This window comes from Neoarius graeffei, chromosome 10 (genome assembly GCF_027579695.1).
Source record: "Neoarius graeffei isolate fNeoGra1 chromosome 10, fNeoGra1.pri, whole genome shotgun sequence".
Classification (NCBI taxonomy): Eukaryota; Metazoa; Chordata; class Actinopteri; order Siluriformes; family Ariidae; genus Neoarius; species Neoarius graeffei.
The window spans coordinates 9231550-9248612 of NC_083578.1; the positions used below are offsets into that span (position 1 = coordinate 9231550).

At 41.5% G+C, this 17063-nt stretch overlaps 2 protein-coding genes across 3 annotated transcripts in view; one reads left to right on the top strand and one right to left on the bottom strand.

The window, feature by feature from the left end:
* The window catches only part of fhip2b (FHF complex subunit HOOK interacting protein 2B), a 53987-nt gene extending 41344 nt beyond the window's left edge, over positions 1 to 12643 (bottom strand). For both annotated transcript variants that reach the window (XR_009655483.1, XM_060931232.1), the window contains exons 1-2: positions 12474 to 12643; positions 4397 to 4475 (exon numbers count right to left, since the gene is read on the bottom strand). Coding sequence is in view for 1 of the 2 variants with exons in the window: in XM_060931232.1 (XP_060787215.1) it covers positions 4397 to 4475; positions 12474 to 12524 (130 nt within the window). In the remaining variant the exon portion in view is untranslated. The remainder of the gene's footprint in view (positions 1 to 4396; positions 4476 to 12473) is intronic.
* The window catches only part of kcnip3a (Kv channel interacting protein 3a, calsenilin), a 216513-nt gene continuing 211498 nt past the window's right edge, over positions 12049 to 17063 (top strand). The window contains exon 1 of the mRNA XM_060931235.1: positions 12049 to 12144. The gene's annotated coding sequence lies outside the window, so the exon portion shown is untranslated. The remainder of the gene's footprint in view (positions 12145 to 17063) is intronic.

A 17063-nucleotide genomic window follows, 5' to 3' on the forward strand; every position in this document is an offset into this window, starting at 1 on the left:
AATGTGATGTGTGTGTGAAGAAAATTTGACATATTGACATGTAAATTAAACACATCACACAATAATATATTTTAACATATTAAATGCATTTCTTATTTCTTATCTATTCAGCACATCAGCTTAAATGAACAAGAAAACATCCTAGATGTGCTAAAACAAATGTATCTTCAAAGAAGAAAAAATTAATTTAATTAACAAATACGCAATGCAAGTCCACAAGCCCTGCAAAAAAGGTCTACAGGACTTTCCAGGTGTTTTTATATTCTGGCATTTGAGGTCTGCATTGCCTCCTTGGTTGTGTTGCAGAGTGATGGCTGAGGACACTTCTGAAAACACTGAAATAGTGTCGTTTGTTTTCGTTTCATGATTTCGCAAGCTTGACTGAATGCTAGATAATGCCGCGTGGTCTGTCATGACTGAACAAGCACTGTTGCTTAGCAACTAGACCCCTTCGCATGTTTGTAAACAAACCGACCATTGCCAGGATGCGCGCGCAGCCTGGACTCAGAAACAATGGCGCTGCCCATAGACCGGCATTATGAGCGGTCAGATTATGCCAAACAATTGTCGTTACAAGATCGAGAATGCTACATAAATAAGTTAACTCTAACAAGTGGACATCGCCTACCGGATCCGTATTTAATTAAAGAGTGGATGGACGATGTTAGTAAGTTCCCTGGTATACAATGGCCAGATATATACTCGTACCTTATTGACAAGACTTCAGTGTGCACCCACGAAAAACTTCGTGCCTACATCATCCAACATATCCACAATGATAGTGTAAAGAGTGCAGCTAAGAGAAATCAGAGCTGCGTAAAAAGCGAGAGGCAGAGACCAGAAATGAAACTGAACGGGGCGGGAGCTAGGTTACAGCAGTCAACGTAAGTTGGCATTTAGAGTGAGGGCACACAATTTTACCTTTCCATCCTTGCTTTAAAATTGTGATTTTGGGCATACACAAATAACGATGGCACAAAATCTGGACTGCTTGAGTCAAGCGAGAGCTCTCCTACAAACAAAATTGCATGCAAAGCTAAGTTAACATGCTAACAATATTCATTACATTGTGTAACTATGACCCAGCTAATCAGACAAACGTTACCAAAGTATTTTGCTACATCAATAAACGAAGACTAGAAAGAATAGAAAAGAAAGATTTAATAAATAGCCTGATCTTACCTGTGATGAAGTGGGCGCTGCAAACCTGCGCATTTTTGATAGTGCTTTCATCCCAGTCTACACGTTTGATGGCTTGTAGCCATAGACGTCGGCGATTTTTTTGGAATGGGTGAGATCCTGCTGGAATTCTGTACATTTTAACCCCATCACTGCTACGATTCTGACACCCGACAACACAACAACTAGGCATTTCTTCCAAATCTTTCTTCTCGTCTCTACCGTCGCTGAGTCTTTTTTGGGTCCAGGCTGCGCGCGCAATTTCCTCTTACGTATGAATGACGTTTACTGCGAAGGGGTCTACAGACGGCTGGCTTGACTGACATAGCAACAGTTACTATGGGGGGCGGAGCTCCCGGAAGGGTCAATTCTCTGCTCTTGGATCAACTCGCAACGCCCTGAGTGCTGAGTCGGGCTCTGTCAGCGTCTAATAAATGAAGCCCATAGGATTTGAATTGAAGAGGCGCTTGTAGCTAAAGCGCGTTTGGTGGACACAGGCATCTAGGAATGGAACTGTGGAACATTCATCTGACAATGTTGACGTTGGTTTGGCCAGTTCAAATAACGAATATATTTTTCGGTAGGCGTATGCGCATACGCAAATCACTGAGCTCTTCAGTGAGTATACGGAAATCGCTGAGCTTTTCCAGTGGGCATACGGCGTATACCTGCGTATCACGTAGACTACACCACTGATTATAACGTATTTGATGATCAGACACATTGTCACGTAGTGTTGCTGGGATGTTTTCACGGAGTCGGTAAGGGGGCGCACGCCGAGAGTAAGAGGGAGCAGCGCCCCTGTTCCCCCGTTTAGACGAAAGCCTGATTTTCATCCTTGATTTTAAAACATTTTGTTTTTAACCTGAAAGACAGTCATGGAAGTGTTCACTCAAACACCTGAAAACCACCAAGATCCTCTTCTTGTTCTGAAGCAATGGAGTTCTTGTACGCTTCACCATCCTGCTCAGTTGCTTGAGGTTCTAACGGGATTACGGTGTTAAAACCGCCGTTTTCAAACTCTGTGCCATCTGAAGGCGATTCGGTTTCAAAATTATCCTAGCAGTCCAAAGAAAAACTTAAAGAAATCTCACTTTCACTGGAAGGCATCGCAAAACTTCACTATATTTGTCGCGCTGCTTTTTGAGCATATGCAAAATAAACATGGCGGACTGTGAAATACCAGATATTAAAATCCAGATTTCTCGTGACCTATTTTAGCCGTCTCAGAAATGAAATTTGAACGAAATTTACTTTCCAAGATATATTTTTCTTTGAGTCAGGAGAATTTGCTCAAGTATGTTGTTTAAATTTTGTAAAATCTCATCAAAGTAGCACTTTAGCACTTACAATGTACTTTATCTAAGACTAATATCAAGAACTAGCCTGGCAAGCCAGACTAAATGTGAATATTTAGTCTGGCCTTGATCCGTAGACATTTCCGACGGGGGTGGGAGGAACAAACCGCTGTCTTTCAAACTGTCTCTGTGCGTATAGGCCAACGCTCTGACCAATCAGCACAACAGTGACTGTGATGTAGTCAGAGCGACAGAAAGCAGTGGGGGAGGCCTTGAAATAAATAATTTTTCAAAGTGCGTATTAATTAATAAACAGGTTCTAGATATTAAGAAGTCTGGAGATAATGACCGCAAGTTTGGAGTCTGTACCACATATACTCATTTTTTTTCCCAAGTGTTTTTCAAGGGTTTGCTTAAACTGTTTTTGAGAGTTTTTATTTAGTGGTGTTTGGTGAAATAATTTCCCTTAAATTTAAAATAACGGGAAAATAAGAAACAATCAAAAAGTAATGTTTCAAAGCTGTTTATTAATTCTTCGTACTGCACAAACTAGCCCCATCCTTTTGGCTACGAGCGGAGCCAGCTGGTAGATCAGACTTTTGCCATAGCCGGTCGGCAAAACAGCGAAAACGTCCTTCTTGAAAAGGAATGAGCGGAGAGCCTCTTCCTGCTCATGTTTCAACGAAAACTCCAAGTCTAATTCTTCTAAAACTGATTCCAAAGCGGAGTCAAACGCGCGCTGTTCACTAGCCGTAGCCATCTTTCCTGCTGCGCTTTCTCCAGCGTCGCGCAGCTTTGTCGTCACGCCTGCAAAAGCCCGCCCAAAGAATCCAAACAAAAACCTTGCGTTGTGATTCGCGGGCACGATTTGATGCCCGGGGTGTTTTTGTTTATATGGTGCGAGGCTAGACCCACTCGTAGGCAAAAATATTTTTGGCCGCTAGGCGGGTGGGTCTAGTTTACCAGGCTAATCATGAACCACATTTTAAAGAAAACTGTTCTTATTGAATAAAGACATATAATCTGTGATATGGTGAATTTTTTAATGAGGAGACGTTTATTTACCATGAAACGTAGACGGCCTTTCAGATTTTTCAAGTGTAGGTCAGAAAAAGAATTTTCCCCGACACTCTATTTTTGTTTAGTGGACCAAAAGCTACTGAATTCGAATCACAGACTTCCAATTTTATGAGTTTTTTTTTTTAATAGAACAATGAATGAATTTATCTCCATATGGCCCTAAATTCTCCGCTATTTTTTCCTGCTTCACCATGACCCAATACAAGATACTACGTCATGCATCACGTGGTGGGCTTTCCACGTTCGCTCAAGGCATTGTGGGATACAAATTTGAAACAGGAGAGAAAAATGGAGGACGTGAGTGTGCGAATGAAGCGTGAAAGACCGACAACAGTAACAGTAAAGAAAGCGAGAAGAAAAGACGTTATGTTATATACGAAGGAAAGGAAACGCAGGACCAAACTAATAAATATTGGCGCTCAGCGAGCACCTCGGTGTGATCAGCTGTTCGTTTAGCGACAGAATGATGGAACTGTCAGTGCACGACCAAAGGGAAACCTGCACATGCGCACACACACACACAGAGTTCCTCTGTCTGCGTGACTGCGCGAAGCGAGCGATTTCGTTTCATGCACATCACTTGCTTTAATCCCCTCAAATTAAATAACTTCCCAGCCACAGAATGGCCTGATATTTTGAGATATTACAGAAATAAACATCTCACAATCACCACATTTCAGAGCGAACTAAACTCCACTGATTTTATGAAATCGAAAGGCCGTCTAGCTTTAAAATAACATGAGCTAGTTAACATTAAAACAAAGGAGTTTCCAGTATCAGTTCATTTAAAAACTCTCTCTTTATCCTGAGCGTTACCGGCGTTCTCTCTCGAACCTCACCTGTAGTTTCAATGTAGTAGTTGGTGATTCCTTTCCAATGATCGACGAAAGAGTCGAGCAGATTTACTGAAGGCTCTCTCTGAAATAAGATGTAAAACAGAACACAGATCAGACGTGTGGAAAAGTCTGTCCTTCACACCCTTTTTAAAGTGATTAATACTGCAGCGCTGTTGATTCATTTTCTAGAACAGCAGCTCTGACAGTAGTGCAGCTGCAAATCACAGGTTTATATTAATGAGCCTGTTCTAATATCTTACTGTTTCTGTCGTGACATCACCACATACGTTATAATCCAAACGACTAATAAAACGTGCCGTTTAGTAAGAAAGCAAATTGTATTAATGAAGGAGTCTCCAGTGTCGGAGTTTTGTAACAGATGGTCAGTTTTCCACAACAGCAATGTCTTTAGGACAGAGGAGATTGTACTGTATATGGTTTCTCGATACAGTACAGCTGTGTTTCTAATCTGGAACTAACTTCTTTTGCTATCCTGGTTATTTGAAATACTACCACTATTACTACTTCTAATAGCATTACGACCACCACTAATAACTAGTACTATTATTACTACTACTGCTATTTGTACGACTATTACTAACAGGGGAAGCCATGGCCTAAAGAATAGACAAGCAGCTTGGGGGCCTAAAGGTCACCAGTTTGATTCCCAGGACAAGCAGGAATGTCTGAAGTGCCCCTGAGCAAGGCACCTAACCCCCACCTGCTCCGCAAGCTGCCCTCAGTACGATGTATGTCGCTCTGGATAACATAACCCTATTATTACTACTACTACTATTACTTCTACTGTTTCTATTACCAACACTAAGTACTACTAGTACTATTTTACTATTAATACGACTGCTAGTACTATTACTACTTCTAGTAGTATTACGACCACCACTAATAATTACTATTATATCCTTCATCAAAAAATTCCTGCGCAGGGATTGGCCAAGCATGGCTCATGTGACATAAAATAGTTCCACCACTGATTAAAAAAGAACTGAAGTCATATTTAAACTTGCTTTATTTCTTAATTAACGTGTTATTCAATTACGTTTTCGGTTTTAGTAACCTTATATCGTGACTCGTATTGGCAACTAACTGCAATTAAATATTATACTTATCGGCCTATTCGGTTTTTAGCCATGTTGAATTTAGTTCGTTTGGTCCACGGCAGGCGTCGCTTATCCGCGCGATCTTCACGAGACTTGTGCGAGACTTCGAAACGTCAAATGTCAGCGCCGCCATTTTTGAAAACTGTTTTCCAAACGAAGTATTGCACAAAAACGAGTTTAAATGACGATTACTGCAGACTTTTTTCAAACTTTCCTGATTGCTATCAAAACAAACAAAACTTCCAGCTTGATCACGTCAGCATTCGAAAGAGGGCACACGCGTCTTTTGACGACGTTGGCAGATGTCGATCACTTGGATTTCCGCTGTACGTTTTACGATGTCTCGCACAGGTCTCAACGAATCTCGTTTACGGCCGTTGCTTTGACGTACGGACTGATATATTACAGAGCATATTTCAAACACTCATAACTTGCTATAGCAGCGACAAAATAGCGATCAAACATGCATTCCGATATTTAAGAAAATGAGCGAAATAGAATTTTGATAAAAACTTGCCTTCAGTTCTCCTTTAAGTAATCTATTTCATGACGTCAAAAATGAAAAGAAAAAATGGATATGGTGTGAATCAGTCACAATTTCAAGCCATACGGCCGACTCGAGTCACAGCTGTGGCTCCGTGAGCATTTTTGTATGTGTGTGTAGATCTACACATCATGATCATGCCTAACGAGGCAGAGTTAGACCTCTAATATGTTTTTCAGGTTTATTTCTAATTTAGTTTGGATTTTTTTTGATGAGGGATATAAATTTAATATATCATGCACTGAGAGGCTCCAGTAATTATGGATTCTCTGAGATGACTGGTATAGTACTTCACCCCTCACAAAATAATACTCTGCCAGTCACCTCAGAGAATCCATAATTTCAACCAGAGCCTCTCAGTGCATGGTATATTTGATTACTATTATTACTGCTACTATTTATACTACTAATACAGGGTTTTTTCTAGAAAAATTTAGTATGAGGACGCTCACCATGGCGAGGGAGCGAAGCGGGGGGGGGGAGATGGTGCCGGTTGTCCCCCCCCGCCGTGCAAAGCCTTTGAAAAATGCTCCAACGGGACATTCTGAGGCTATCTGAGAGGGAAATTGTAACAAATTGTCTGTCAACATTGAAAAAGAAAGAAGTAATCTTCTTCTGCCCCGGACAGTCTTTGGCTTTCTTCCGTTTCGTGCCGCGGGATGACATCTTTAAATGCCCAAGTGTCAACAAAAACAACTCGCGAACTACTTCTGTCAAAAGCTCCCGCGCCGGTGGGTGAAAGGTCATTCAGTCTCGAGAAATCTCGCTCTACAAGTCAGCTGACCTTGTATGTAACCCATGTCAAATCTCGCGAGAGCAGCCGCGACAAGTAAACAACTAAACAACATGGCGCCTCAGTCTGGAAAACGCCAATTCGGATTGTTTTTGCACCGTCTGGCGGTGTATCTACTATGATTGGAATATTTTTGGAGCAATTATAACGTATTTGATGATCAGACACATTGTCACGTAGTGTTGCTGGGATGTTTTCACGGAGTCGGTAAGGGGGTGCACGCCAAGAGTAAGAGGGCGCAGCGCCCCTGTTCCCCCGTTTAGACGAAAGCTTGTAATATTAGCACTATTACTTCTAGTACTACTGCTTTTAGTATCACTACGACCACTATTTCTACTACAGCTATTAATACTACTATTACCACCACCACTGACACTATTACTGCTGCTGCGATTAGTTCGACTGTTTCTATTACCACCACTAATTACTATCAGTATAAATACGCAGGTGATTATAGAAAATCGTACATTCTGATTGGTCGAGAGATTCGGACAATTTCTCAATAATCACCTCAAGTGATTCGGCAAAATATCTACCACTCGCTTCGTCACTGTAATTGAGGAAGAACTGCAAATGATGAAAGAAAATGCTGTTCCTAAAATCACTAAAGACGCTACGAAGTTTGGTCTAAAACTATTCAAAGGTAAGGTGGAATTGTGATTTATTTTATCGATTTCAAAACAAAGTATTTTATGTGACTCGGCGTAGATAAGTAACAAGTCTGCGGTGCACCGTTATTACATTTACATGCCGCTTTTGAAGACTGAAATAAATCATTTTTTAAATCTGCTTTTTTTTTTTCCAAATAATCACCTGTGTATTTATACTAAAACAATTGTCCACCTCAGGCTCAGTGAATATTGGTGATTATTATCCATAAAGGACGCTTTTTCGATGGAGTAAAAACGGGTTCTATTCCCTTCTAGCAGGTTTCATTCATTTGGTTTGATAGCATGCAATATTGTTCGCATATCGCTTATCCTACATGTACAACCCCGATTCCAAAAAAGTTGGGACAAAGTACAAATTGCAAATAAAAATGGAATGCAATAATTTACAAATCTCAAAAACTGATATTGTATTCACAATAGAACATAGACAACATATCAAATGTCGAAAGTGAGACATTTTGAAATTTCATGCCAAATATTGGCTCATTTGAAATTTCATGACAGCAACACATCTCAAAAAAGTTGGGACGGGGCAATAAGAGGCTGGAAAAGTTAAAGGTACAAAAAAGGAACAGCTGGAGGACCAAATTGCAACTCATTAGGTCAATGGAGCACTTGCATGTGACGTCACAGCCAATCCAGATTGTGACAGACGCCATCGTGTCGGTCAAACGCCATATTCCGCCTTCTATTTCTACTTCTGGTTCTACTTCTGCTTTTACTTCTACCTTTTCTTCTGGAAAACCCTACTATATACAATTCTACTACAACGGCCGCGGCTACAAGCTCTCCCTACCTGTGCACATTTTTTATGTTTTTTGTGTGTATTTTTGCGTGTTGTTCGTCTGTACCGGACTTCAATATCCACTACAACCGTATGGACTTACTGGACATTGGTTTCCAGCAGAAAATGACGGTTTGTAGCGATTTCTATCGCATGCACAACATTCCGGACGAGAAAAAAAAAACAAAAAAAAAACATTCCGGACGAGACAGCGAGGTCTCCGTGGATCGTTATTGGAAGCAAAGCGAAGGAGGCGGCGCCGGGAGCAGAAGCAAAAGCGAGGCTACAGGCAGAGCCGGCCTGTTGACTAAACTCAGAAAACAGCTACTCAAACCTCCACTGCTAAGCCTCTACCTCTCCAACGCCAGATCCATGTAAACAAGACGGACGATTTGGAATTACCTTATTCTATTCTATAATCGGCTGGTCAGTGCTATACTCAATACTTAAGTGACTTACCCATCCAATGAGGATTATTTTCTTGTTTACAAGATGCCACATCTGAGTCGCTGACAAATCCTGAATTTCTGTAAAGATAACTGTCCAGAGATTTATAAGCACGCAGTGCTTCACCACTGAACAGCGAGAGAAAGTTGATGAGGTAATCATACACGTCCGGGTATTCCACCTCTGGCAGTTCAAAATCCGGTCGTGAAAACTCCGTCCGGAAAGCCATAAGGGTCACAAATCTGTAGATCGTTTATTTTAGACATATATCTAGTTATCTGTTCATTAGAAAAATGAGCCGTGTAGTCCGTCGGTTGAAATTAATCCATTCTGTACACGAGTGCAGCAGAATTCAGCGGTGTTTTTGACCGACAAGATGGGGGTTGTGTACTTTCCGGTCACGTGACTGCAAGATCTCTATTGGCAATAGGTCATTAACATGACTGGGTATAAAAAGAGCATCTTGGAGTGGCAGCGGCTCTCAGAAGTAAAGATGGGAAGAGGATCACCAATCCCCCTAATTCTGCGCCGACAAATAGTGGAGCAATATCAGAAAGGAGTTCGACAGTGTAAAATTGCAAAGAGTTTGAACATATCATCATCTACAGTGCATAATATCATCAAAAGACTCAGAGAATCTGGAAGAATCTCTGTGCGTAAGGGTCAAGGCCGGAAAACCATACTGGGTGCCCGTGATCTTCGGGCCCTTAGACGGGACTGCATCACATACAGGCATGCTTCTGTATTGGAAATCACAAAATGGGCTCAGGAATATTTCCAGAGAACATTATCTGTGAACACAATTCACCGTGCCATCCGCCGTCGCCAGCTAAAACTCTATAGTTCAAAAAAGAAGAAGCCGTATCTAAACATGATCCAGAAGCGCAGACGTCTTCTCTGGGCCAAGGCTCATTTAAAATGGACTGTGGCAAAGTGGAAAACTGTTCTGTGGTCAGACGAATCAAAATGTGAAGTTCTTTATGGAAATCAGGGACGCCGTGTCATTCGGACTAAAGAGGAGAAGGACGACCCGAGTTGTTATCGGCGCTCAGTTCAGAAGCCTGCATCTCTGATGGTATGGGGTTGCATTAGCGCATGTGGCATGGGCAGCTTACACATCTGGAAAGACACCATCAATGCTGAAAGGTATATCCAGGTTCTAGAGCAACATATGCTCCCATCCAGACGACGTCTCTTTCAGGGAAGACCTTGCATTTTCCAACATGACAATACCAAACCACATACTGCATCAATTACAGCATCATGGCTGCGTAGAAGAAGGGTCCGGGTACTGAACTGGCCAGCCTGCAGTCCAGATCTTTCACCCATAGAAAACATTTGGCGCATCATAAAACGGAAAATTCGACAAAAAAGACCTAAGACAGTTGAGCAACTAGAATCCTACATTAGACAAGAATGGGTTAACATTCCTATCCCTAAACTTGAGCAACTTGTCTCCTCAGTCCCCAGACGTTTACAGACTGTTGTAAAGAGAAAAGGGGATGTCTCACAGTGGGAAACATGGCCTTGTCCCAACTTTTTTGAGATGTGTTGTTGTCATGAAATTTAAAAATCACCTAATTTTTCTCTTTAAATGATACATTTTCTCAGTTTAAACATTTGATATCTCATCTACGTTCTATTCTGAATAAAATATGGAATTTTGAAACTTCCACATCATTGCATTCCGTTTTTATTTACAATTCGTACTTTGTCCCAACTTTTTTGGAACCGGGGTTGTATGTTGATCTTGCTCCTAAATATACCCAAGATGTGCCCTTTAACCAAGTCTCCAAGTAGAAAGCTTGATGAAACATACACTCGCATGTTGAGAAAGGTCCAAAATGTCTCTTGGCAATCGCGTACCAAAAACAACTCACTATATGATAACTATCCTCGCCTTTCTGCCATCATTCCACAGCGCAGATTAACATTAGCTGGTCATGTGGCAAAACACGAAGAAGCTGCGGGTCGTGTTCTTTTATTGACTCCATTGGGAGACCCAAAACAACTCTAATTAACGTTCTGGAAGAAGACACTGATCTCAGAGGGGATGAGTTATTGACTGCGATGTTGGATCGAGAGAATTGGAGGAAGAATTTCATTCATGTCAGATGTGGTTAAGTAAGTGTGCAACTATAGACTGATTTTCTTTTCTTTTTTTTTTAACCCTCATCCTACCATGCTATTTTACACCTTAATCTTACCATGTGGGGTCCGTTTGGACCCCAATACTTTTCTTTAAAATTAAAGCTTATAAAGACAAAATCACCAGATAAGTTTTGTTCAGAACATCTTGTATTAATAACAGCAATACACTAAAGGGCCCAAGGCATAAAGAACACACTTAACCTTCATCCTACCAGCCAATTTTACATACACACACTATCAGGCGGGGTCCGTATGGACCCCAGGAGGGAATACCTTGAAATCAATGCAGTAAGAACCAATTCAATGCAGCAAACAGACATAACTTTATTGAAGAACAAAATCCACTATGGCTGAATATCAATGATGTATTATAAATGCAATAACATTGCAATAATATTGCAATAACTAGCATACATGTAGCAAATTATAGCGCCACAAAAAAAATTGGCATTATATACATGATTTTTGCAGCTCATGCAGCTGTAAAACATTCTGGATTACAACTTAGGTCTTTTCTTACAGAATTTAAAACAAAAAAGTAATTGTAAAATAATTTAGGGCTTTTGTTTTGCAGCCTGTGCTTATTGCAGCAGTGGGGTCCACACGGACCCCAAGAAGGAATGCCTTGGTAGTTTCATTATGGAACATAAAAGAAATAAAAGAAGTTAACTTTCAGTGTGCTATTCAATTATAAAATGAAAGACAGATAAACTTTACTCTGGGGTCCGGTTGGACCCCAGTAACACATTAATTATACCTTCACAATGCAAAAAGCTGATCTTCCGGTGCTTTAGTGTTTTAATTAAGACATAAATTCCGACAAATTCATAAAACGGTGAGGCAGTATGTCACATATTTTTAAAATGGCAAACAAACATATAGGTGCGGGGTCCAGATGGACCCCACTTGGTAGGATGAAGGTTAAGTGCATCATGTCATTCTTTAATTAATCCAAAGTGTAATCTGTGGCAAATTGCTGTGGTATAAGAGCAATAAAACACTCCTGCTGTTGGAAAACAACCACCTTCCACATCAACAATGCTTCACACTGTTGATTATTTTCCTATAAAAGCACGACATGGAGTGTGTTTCTACATGTTTCAAATGGATTTATGAACATTAAAGGGACAGAACCAGGAGCTGCAATACAAACTAAACGTTCAAGGAAGGAAGGTGCACTTGTGCTTCAGACTTTTAGAACCTGAGGAACCTCCTGAAGATCCTGAACACATCCTCAAGCTGAGTTAAATAAAACAAACTTGGATAAATCGAGTTAATAAATAAAACTGGCATGCATTTGCTATATGGCTGATTTTAATGTCTTACATAGCTAACCAGCTGAGTTAGCAAGCTAGCAATATAACACACAGCATTTAAACTCTTTTTAAAATATTTAATTATCCAACAACTCAATCCTGCTCCTTTTCTTTTTGTTTCCTCCTTTCTTTCTTGCTTGCTTGTTAAACTTGTCAAGCTTGTTCTTTACACACTTCTCAGCAACACTGCTAATCAGCTAACATGCTAGCCTCCAACAGTTATCAAATTAAAGTTGTACAGTATTTTATAACTTACTGTTTCCAGAGCCTGCTGGAAAAGAGTTGTCAATTTATTCAACATATCCATCGTAGAACTGTTTATTTATTTAGTTTACGACGAGCCACACATTATAACTTTATTTAATGCTAAGCTAAACCGAGCTTAGCTAGTTTGTTTAGAAACAGTTCCTTCAACACGTCAGTCAGCTTTGCAGCCCGCAGGTGGCCGAATCTCAAATGGCAGCATCATCACTACCTCTGTGCACTACGCAGGGCGCGAGCGCACCAGTTTATACACCCTATATAGTGCACTATGAATTTAATATATATCCATTTGGGATGAATCTTATTTATCTGTTGAGTTTTCTGGAAGGGAGGCGTCCTCTCTCTGGAGAAAGTTACAGCAAACAAAAGTCCAAATTCAATTGTTTGTTTGTTTGTTTGTTTGTTTATTTGGCCATAAACGTACAATAAAAAACGGTACAGGTGTGGCAGGGATGACACAAAAAAGCGTAAAAACTTGTTTCCATTGTGGTCCCTTATCACAGACAAAAAATAGCTACACACAATTAAAAAATAACGAAATAAAAAAAATTGACAATACTGTATAACTGAATATCATGGGGAAGCATAGCAAAAATGTGAAAACTAATACCATAACAAATAATACTGAACAATATTGATAATGTTAATAATAATAGAAAAACAAGAAAAGCAAGAGAAAAAAACCCCCCACATAATATAATAATAAATCTCATTATCTCATTATCTCTAGCCGCTTTATCCTGTTCTACAGGGTCGCAGGCAAGCTGGAGCCTATCCCAGCTGACTACGGGCGAAAGGCGGGGTACACCCTGGACAAGTCGCCAGGTCATCACAGGGCTGACACATAGACACAGACAACCATTCACACTCACATTCACACCTACGCTCAATTTAGAGTCACCAGTTAACCTAACCTGCATGTCTTTGGACTGTGGGGGAAACCGGAGCACCCGGAGGAAACCCACGCGGACACGGGGAGAACATGCAAACTCCACACAGAAGGGCCCTCGCCGGCCCCGGGGCTCGAACCCAGGACCTTCTTGCTGTGAGGCGACAGTGCTAACCATTACACCACCGTGCCGCCCATAATAATAAATAATAATAATATTAATAATAATAATAAAAATTAAAATAATAATAAATAAAGAATGAAATTAAAAAATATAGAAACTAAAAATACACATAATCTGCTGCTTCCTCATCAAATAGAATGTTGAAAAAGTACTGTTTTACCTTCTTCTTGAACAGGGGAAAATTTTCTACTGATTTTATTTCTGATGGTAGTTCATTCCAAATTTTAGTTGCAGTGTACAGAAAAGAAGCTTTTCCAAAAGGACCACACCGGGGGAGCTGAAGAGAAGAGTGACTGGATCTTGTACTGTAGTTATGAGTAACATTTTGAATTGCAGAAGACAAGTATTGAGGCGGGCGGCACGGTGGTGTAGTGGTTAGCGCTGTCGCCTCACAGCAAGAAGGTCCGGGTTCAAGCCCCGTGGCCGGCGAGGGCCTTTCTGTGCGGAGTTTGCATGTTCTCCCCGTGTCTGCGTGGGTTTCCTCCGGGTGCTCCGGTTTCCCCCACAGTCCAAAGACATGCAGGTTAGGTTAACTGGTGACTCTAAATTGAGCGTAGGTGTGAATGTGAGTGTGAATGGTTGTCTGTGTCTATGTGTCAGCCCTGTGATGACGTGGCGACTTGTCCAGGGTGTACCCCGCCTTTCGCCCGTAGTCAGCTGGGATAGGCTCCAGCTTGCCTGCGACCCTGTAGAACAGGATAAAGCGGCTAGAGATAATGAGATGAGATGAAGTATTGAGGCGCTTAGGAATTTTTAATTTTGAACATCATATGGGCTTTGAGTTGTTTGGATCTAAAATCAACTGGCAACATACCGACCCGTCTAAATTCATCAGCTCCTATGTGTGTTCTGAACGGTGCATTCAAAATAAACCTGATGATTTTATTCTGTGCACACTGGAGCCGTGACTTGCTCCTTTTAGTTGTGCCAGAATACCATGCTGTGCTGGCGTAGTCGTAGTGACTTTGTAGTAGGCCTGAAGTAAGAAGTTTCTTAGTGTCTAGACTCAGGTTGCCAGCCTGTCTATACAGAAACTTTAGTTTGGCATTAGATCTACTGACTATTTTGTCCACAATGCCATCTCCATTTAGGGATTGGTCTAAAGTTAGACCTAAGTACTTCACTTCAGAAGCGCTGGATAAAATATTGCCAGCACATTGCACCTGAATGGTTTTAAATTTGCATAGCCTCTTTTTTGAAGCAAAGAGGATGGACACTGTCTTACCCAAATGTAGGGATAATCTATTGTCGGTCAGCCATTCCCTGATCGAATTCATTTCCCTACTTAATCTATGCTCTATTACCTCTATACTCTTATCAGCCACAATAAGGGCAGAGTCGTCAGCGTATAGTAACAATTTGCATGTAACAGCAGAGGTAATATCATTGGCATAGATGAGAAACAGCAGTGGTCCTAATATTGACCCTTGAGGCACCCCACATGTAATACTTGCTGGATTAGACAGGGTGCCACCTATCTCTACAACTTGCTGTCTGGGCTCCATATAAGAGCTAAACCAGTCCAATGCTGAATTATCAAGACCCATTGCCTGAAGTTTCAGCTGAAGAATTTCATGATCCACCGTATCAAAGGCTTTTTGGAGATCCAGCAGAACCATACCAACATATTTGCCTTCGTTCATTCCGGATTTGATGTAGTCACAAAGGTGGATCAAACAGGTCTCAGTAGAATATGAGGGCCTGAAACCAGACTGGAACTGATAGATAAGGTTATTCTGAGAGAGATGTTCACTAAGTTGATTGTATACCACTCTCTCAAGTAATTTTGACATAGTGCTGAGAATCGATATGGGGCGGTAGTTGCCAGGATCTGTTTTGGAACCTTTCTTGTGGAGAGGGGTCACCTTTGCATTTTTAAAATCAAGAGGGATGATGCCAGATGTCAGAGATAAATTCACAATATGTGCAAGAGGTGACGAGATAAGCTTGGCTCCATCTTTCATAAAACGTGGGGAAATATTATCCAAACCGGTAGCCTTGCTTGGGTTAAGAGTAGTCAAGATCCTTTCAACTTCTTCTGCAGAGATATTTTTAAAAGTAAAACTATTTGTAACTTTATCTTGGTAAAATGAATCAATGTAGGATTTGCCAAATAAACCTGAACTTTGAGGCAGTTTGTTAACAAGATTAGAAGCTATTGAAGTAAAATATTGGTTAAAACATTCAGAAACTTTGGCTTTGTCACTGCATACTGTGTTGTCAATATTGAGACCAATGTTTTCTGACTTTATTTGGCTTTTGGATGATGTTCCTAAATTTTTTAAAACATGCCACATTGTCTTTGGGTTCTGTTTGTGTTCGTCTATTTTACTGGCTATGTAGTCTGATTTGGCAGTTTTCTTTAGCAAGTTGACCTTGTTACGGAAACAGACAAATTGATTATAACACTGTGTTTGATTTGACCTCTTGAATTTGCGATATACACAGTTTCGTTCATGGATACACCGTAACAATTCTCCATGCATCCAGGGTGCAGTTCTTTGTTTTACTCTGATAGTTCTGAGCGGCGCTATTTTATCCACCACAGACCATGGGCGATTGCTCTAAGACAACGAGGGAGGCTCATCTCATCTCATTATCTCTAGCCGCTTTATCCTTCTACAGGGTCGCAGGCAAGCTGGAACCTATCCCAGCTGACTACGGGCGAAAGGCGGGGTACACCCTGGACAAGTCGCCAGGTCATCACAGGGCTGACACATAGACACAGACAACCATTCACACTCACATTCACACCTACAGTCAATTCAGAGTCACCAGTTAACCTAACCTGCATGTCTTTGGACTGTGGGGGAAACCGGAGCACCCGGAGGAAACCCACGCGGACACGGGGAGAACATGCAAACTCCGCACAGAAAGGCCCTCGCCGGCCATGGGGCTCGAACCCAGGACCTTCTTGCTGTGAGGCGACAGCGCTAACCACTACACCACCGTGGAGGGAGGCTCAGCCTCCTCTAAAAATGCCCTTACAACTTTAATGTGTGCGTGAGTTTCTCCCCCTCGTGACAGCGTGATGCAGCGCAGCCTCAGTGGGCTTCAATGGCATTTGGAGCTCTGCGCTTTCAATCTCAAAATGCAAGACGATTATTGGACAAATACTGCGAAAATGCCCGCCTACGGACTCCCACGGACTCCCAGCCTCAGTGGACTTCAGTGGCATTTGGGAGCTCTGCGCTTTCAATCTCAAAATGCAAGACGGTTATTGGACAAATACTGCGAAAACGCCCGCCCACGGACTCCGAGCCTCACATGGGAGGGACATGGCAGTTTCCGCGAGGAGACTGGTGATTGGTGAAAGCGGCCGGATATTTTCTTTGATTGACAGCTCGTTTCAACTATAGACAGGCAGCGGTACAGTGTTGCCAGATTGGGGGGTTTCCTGCTCAATTGAGCGGTTTTAAGTGCATATTGGCGGGTTTTGAACATATTTTGGGCTGGATAACGTCAGCAGTATCTGGCAACATCAGTTCAGTCCCATGCGGATTCGCAAG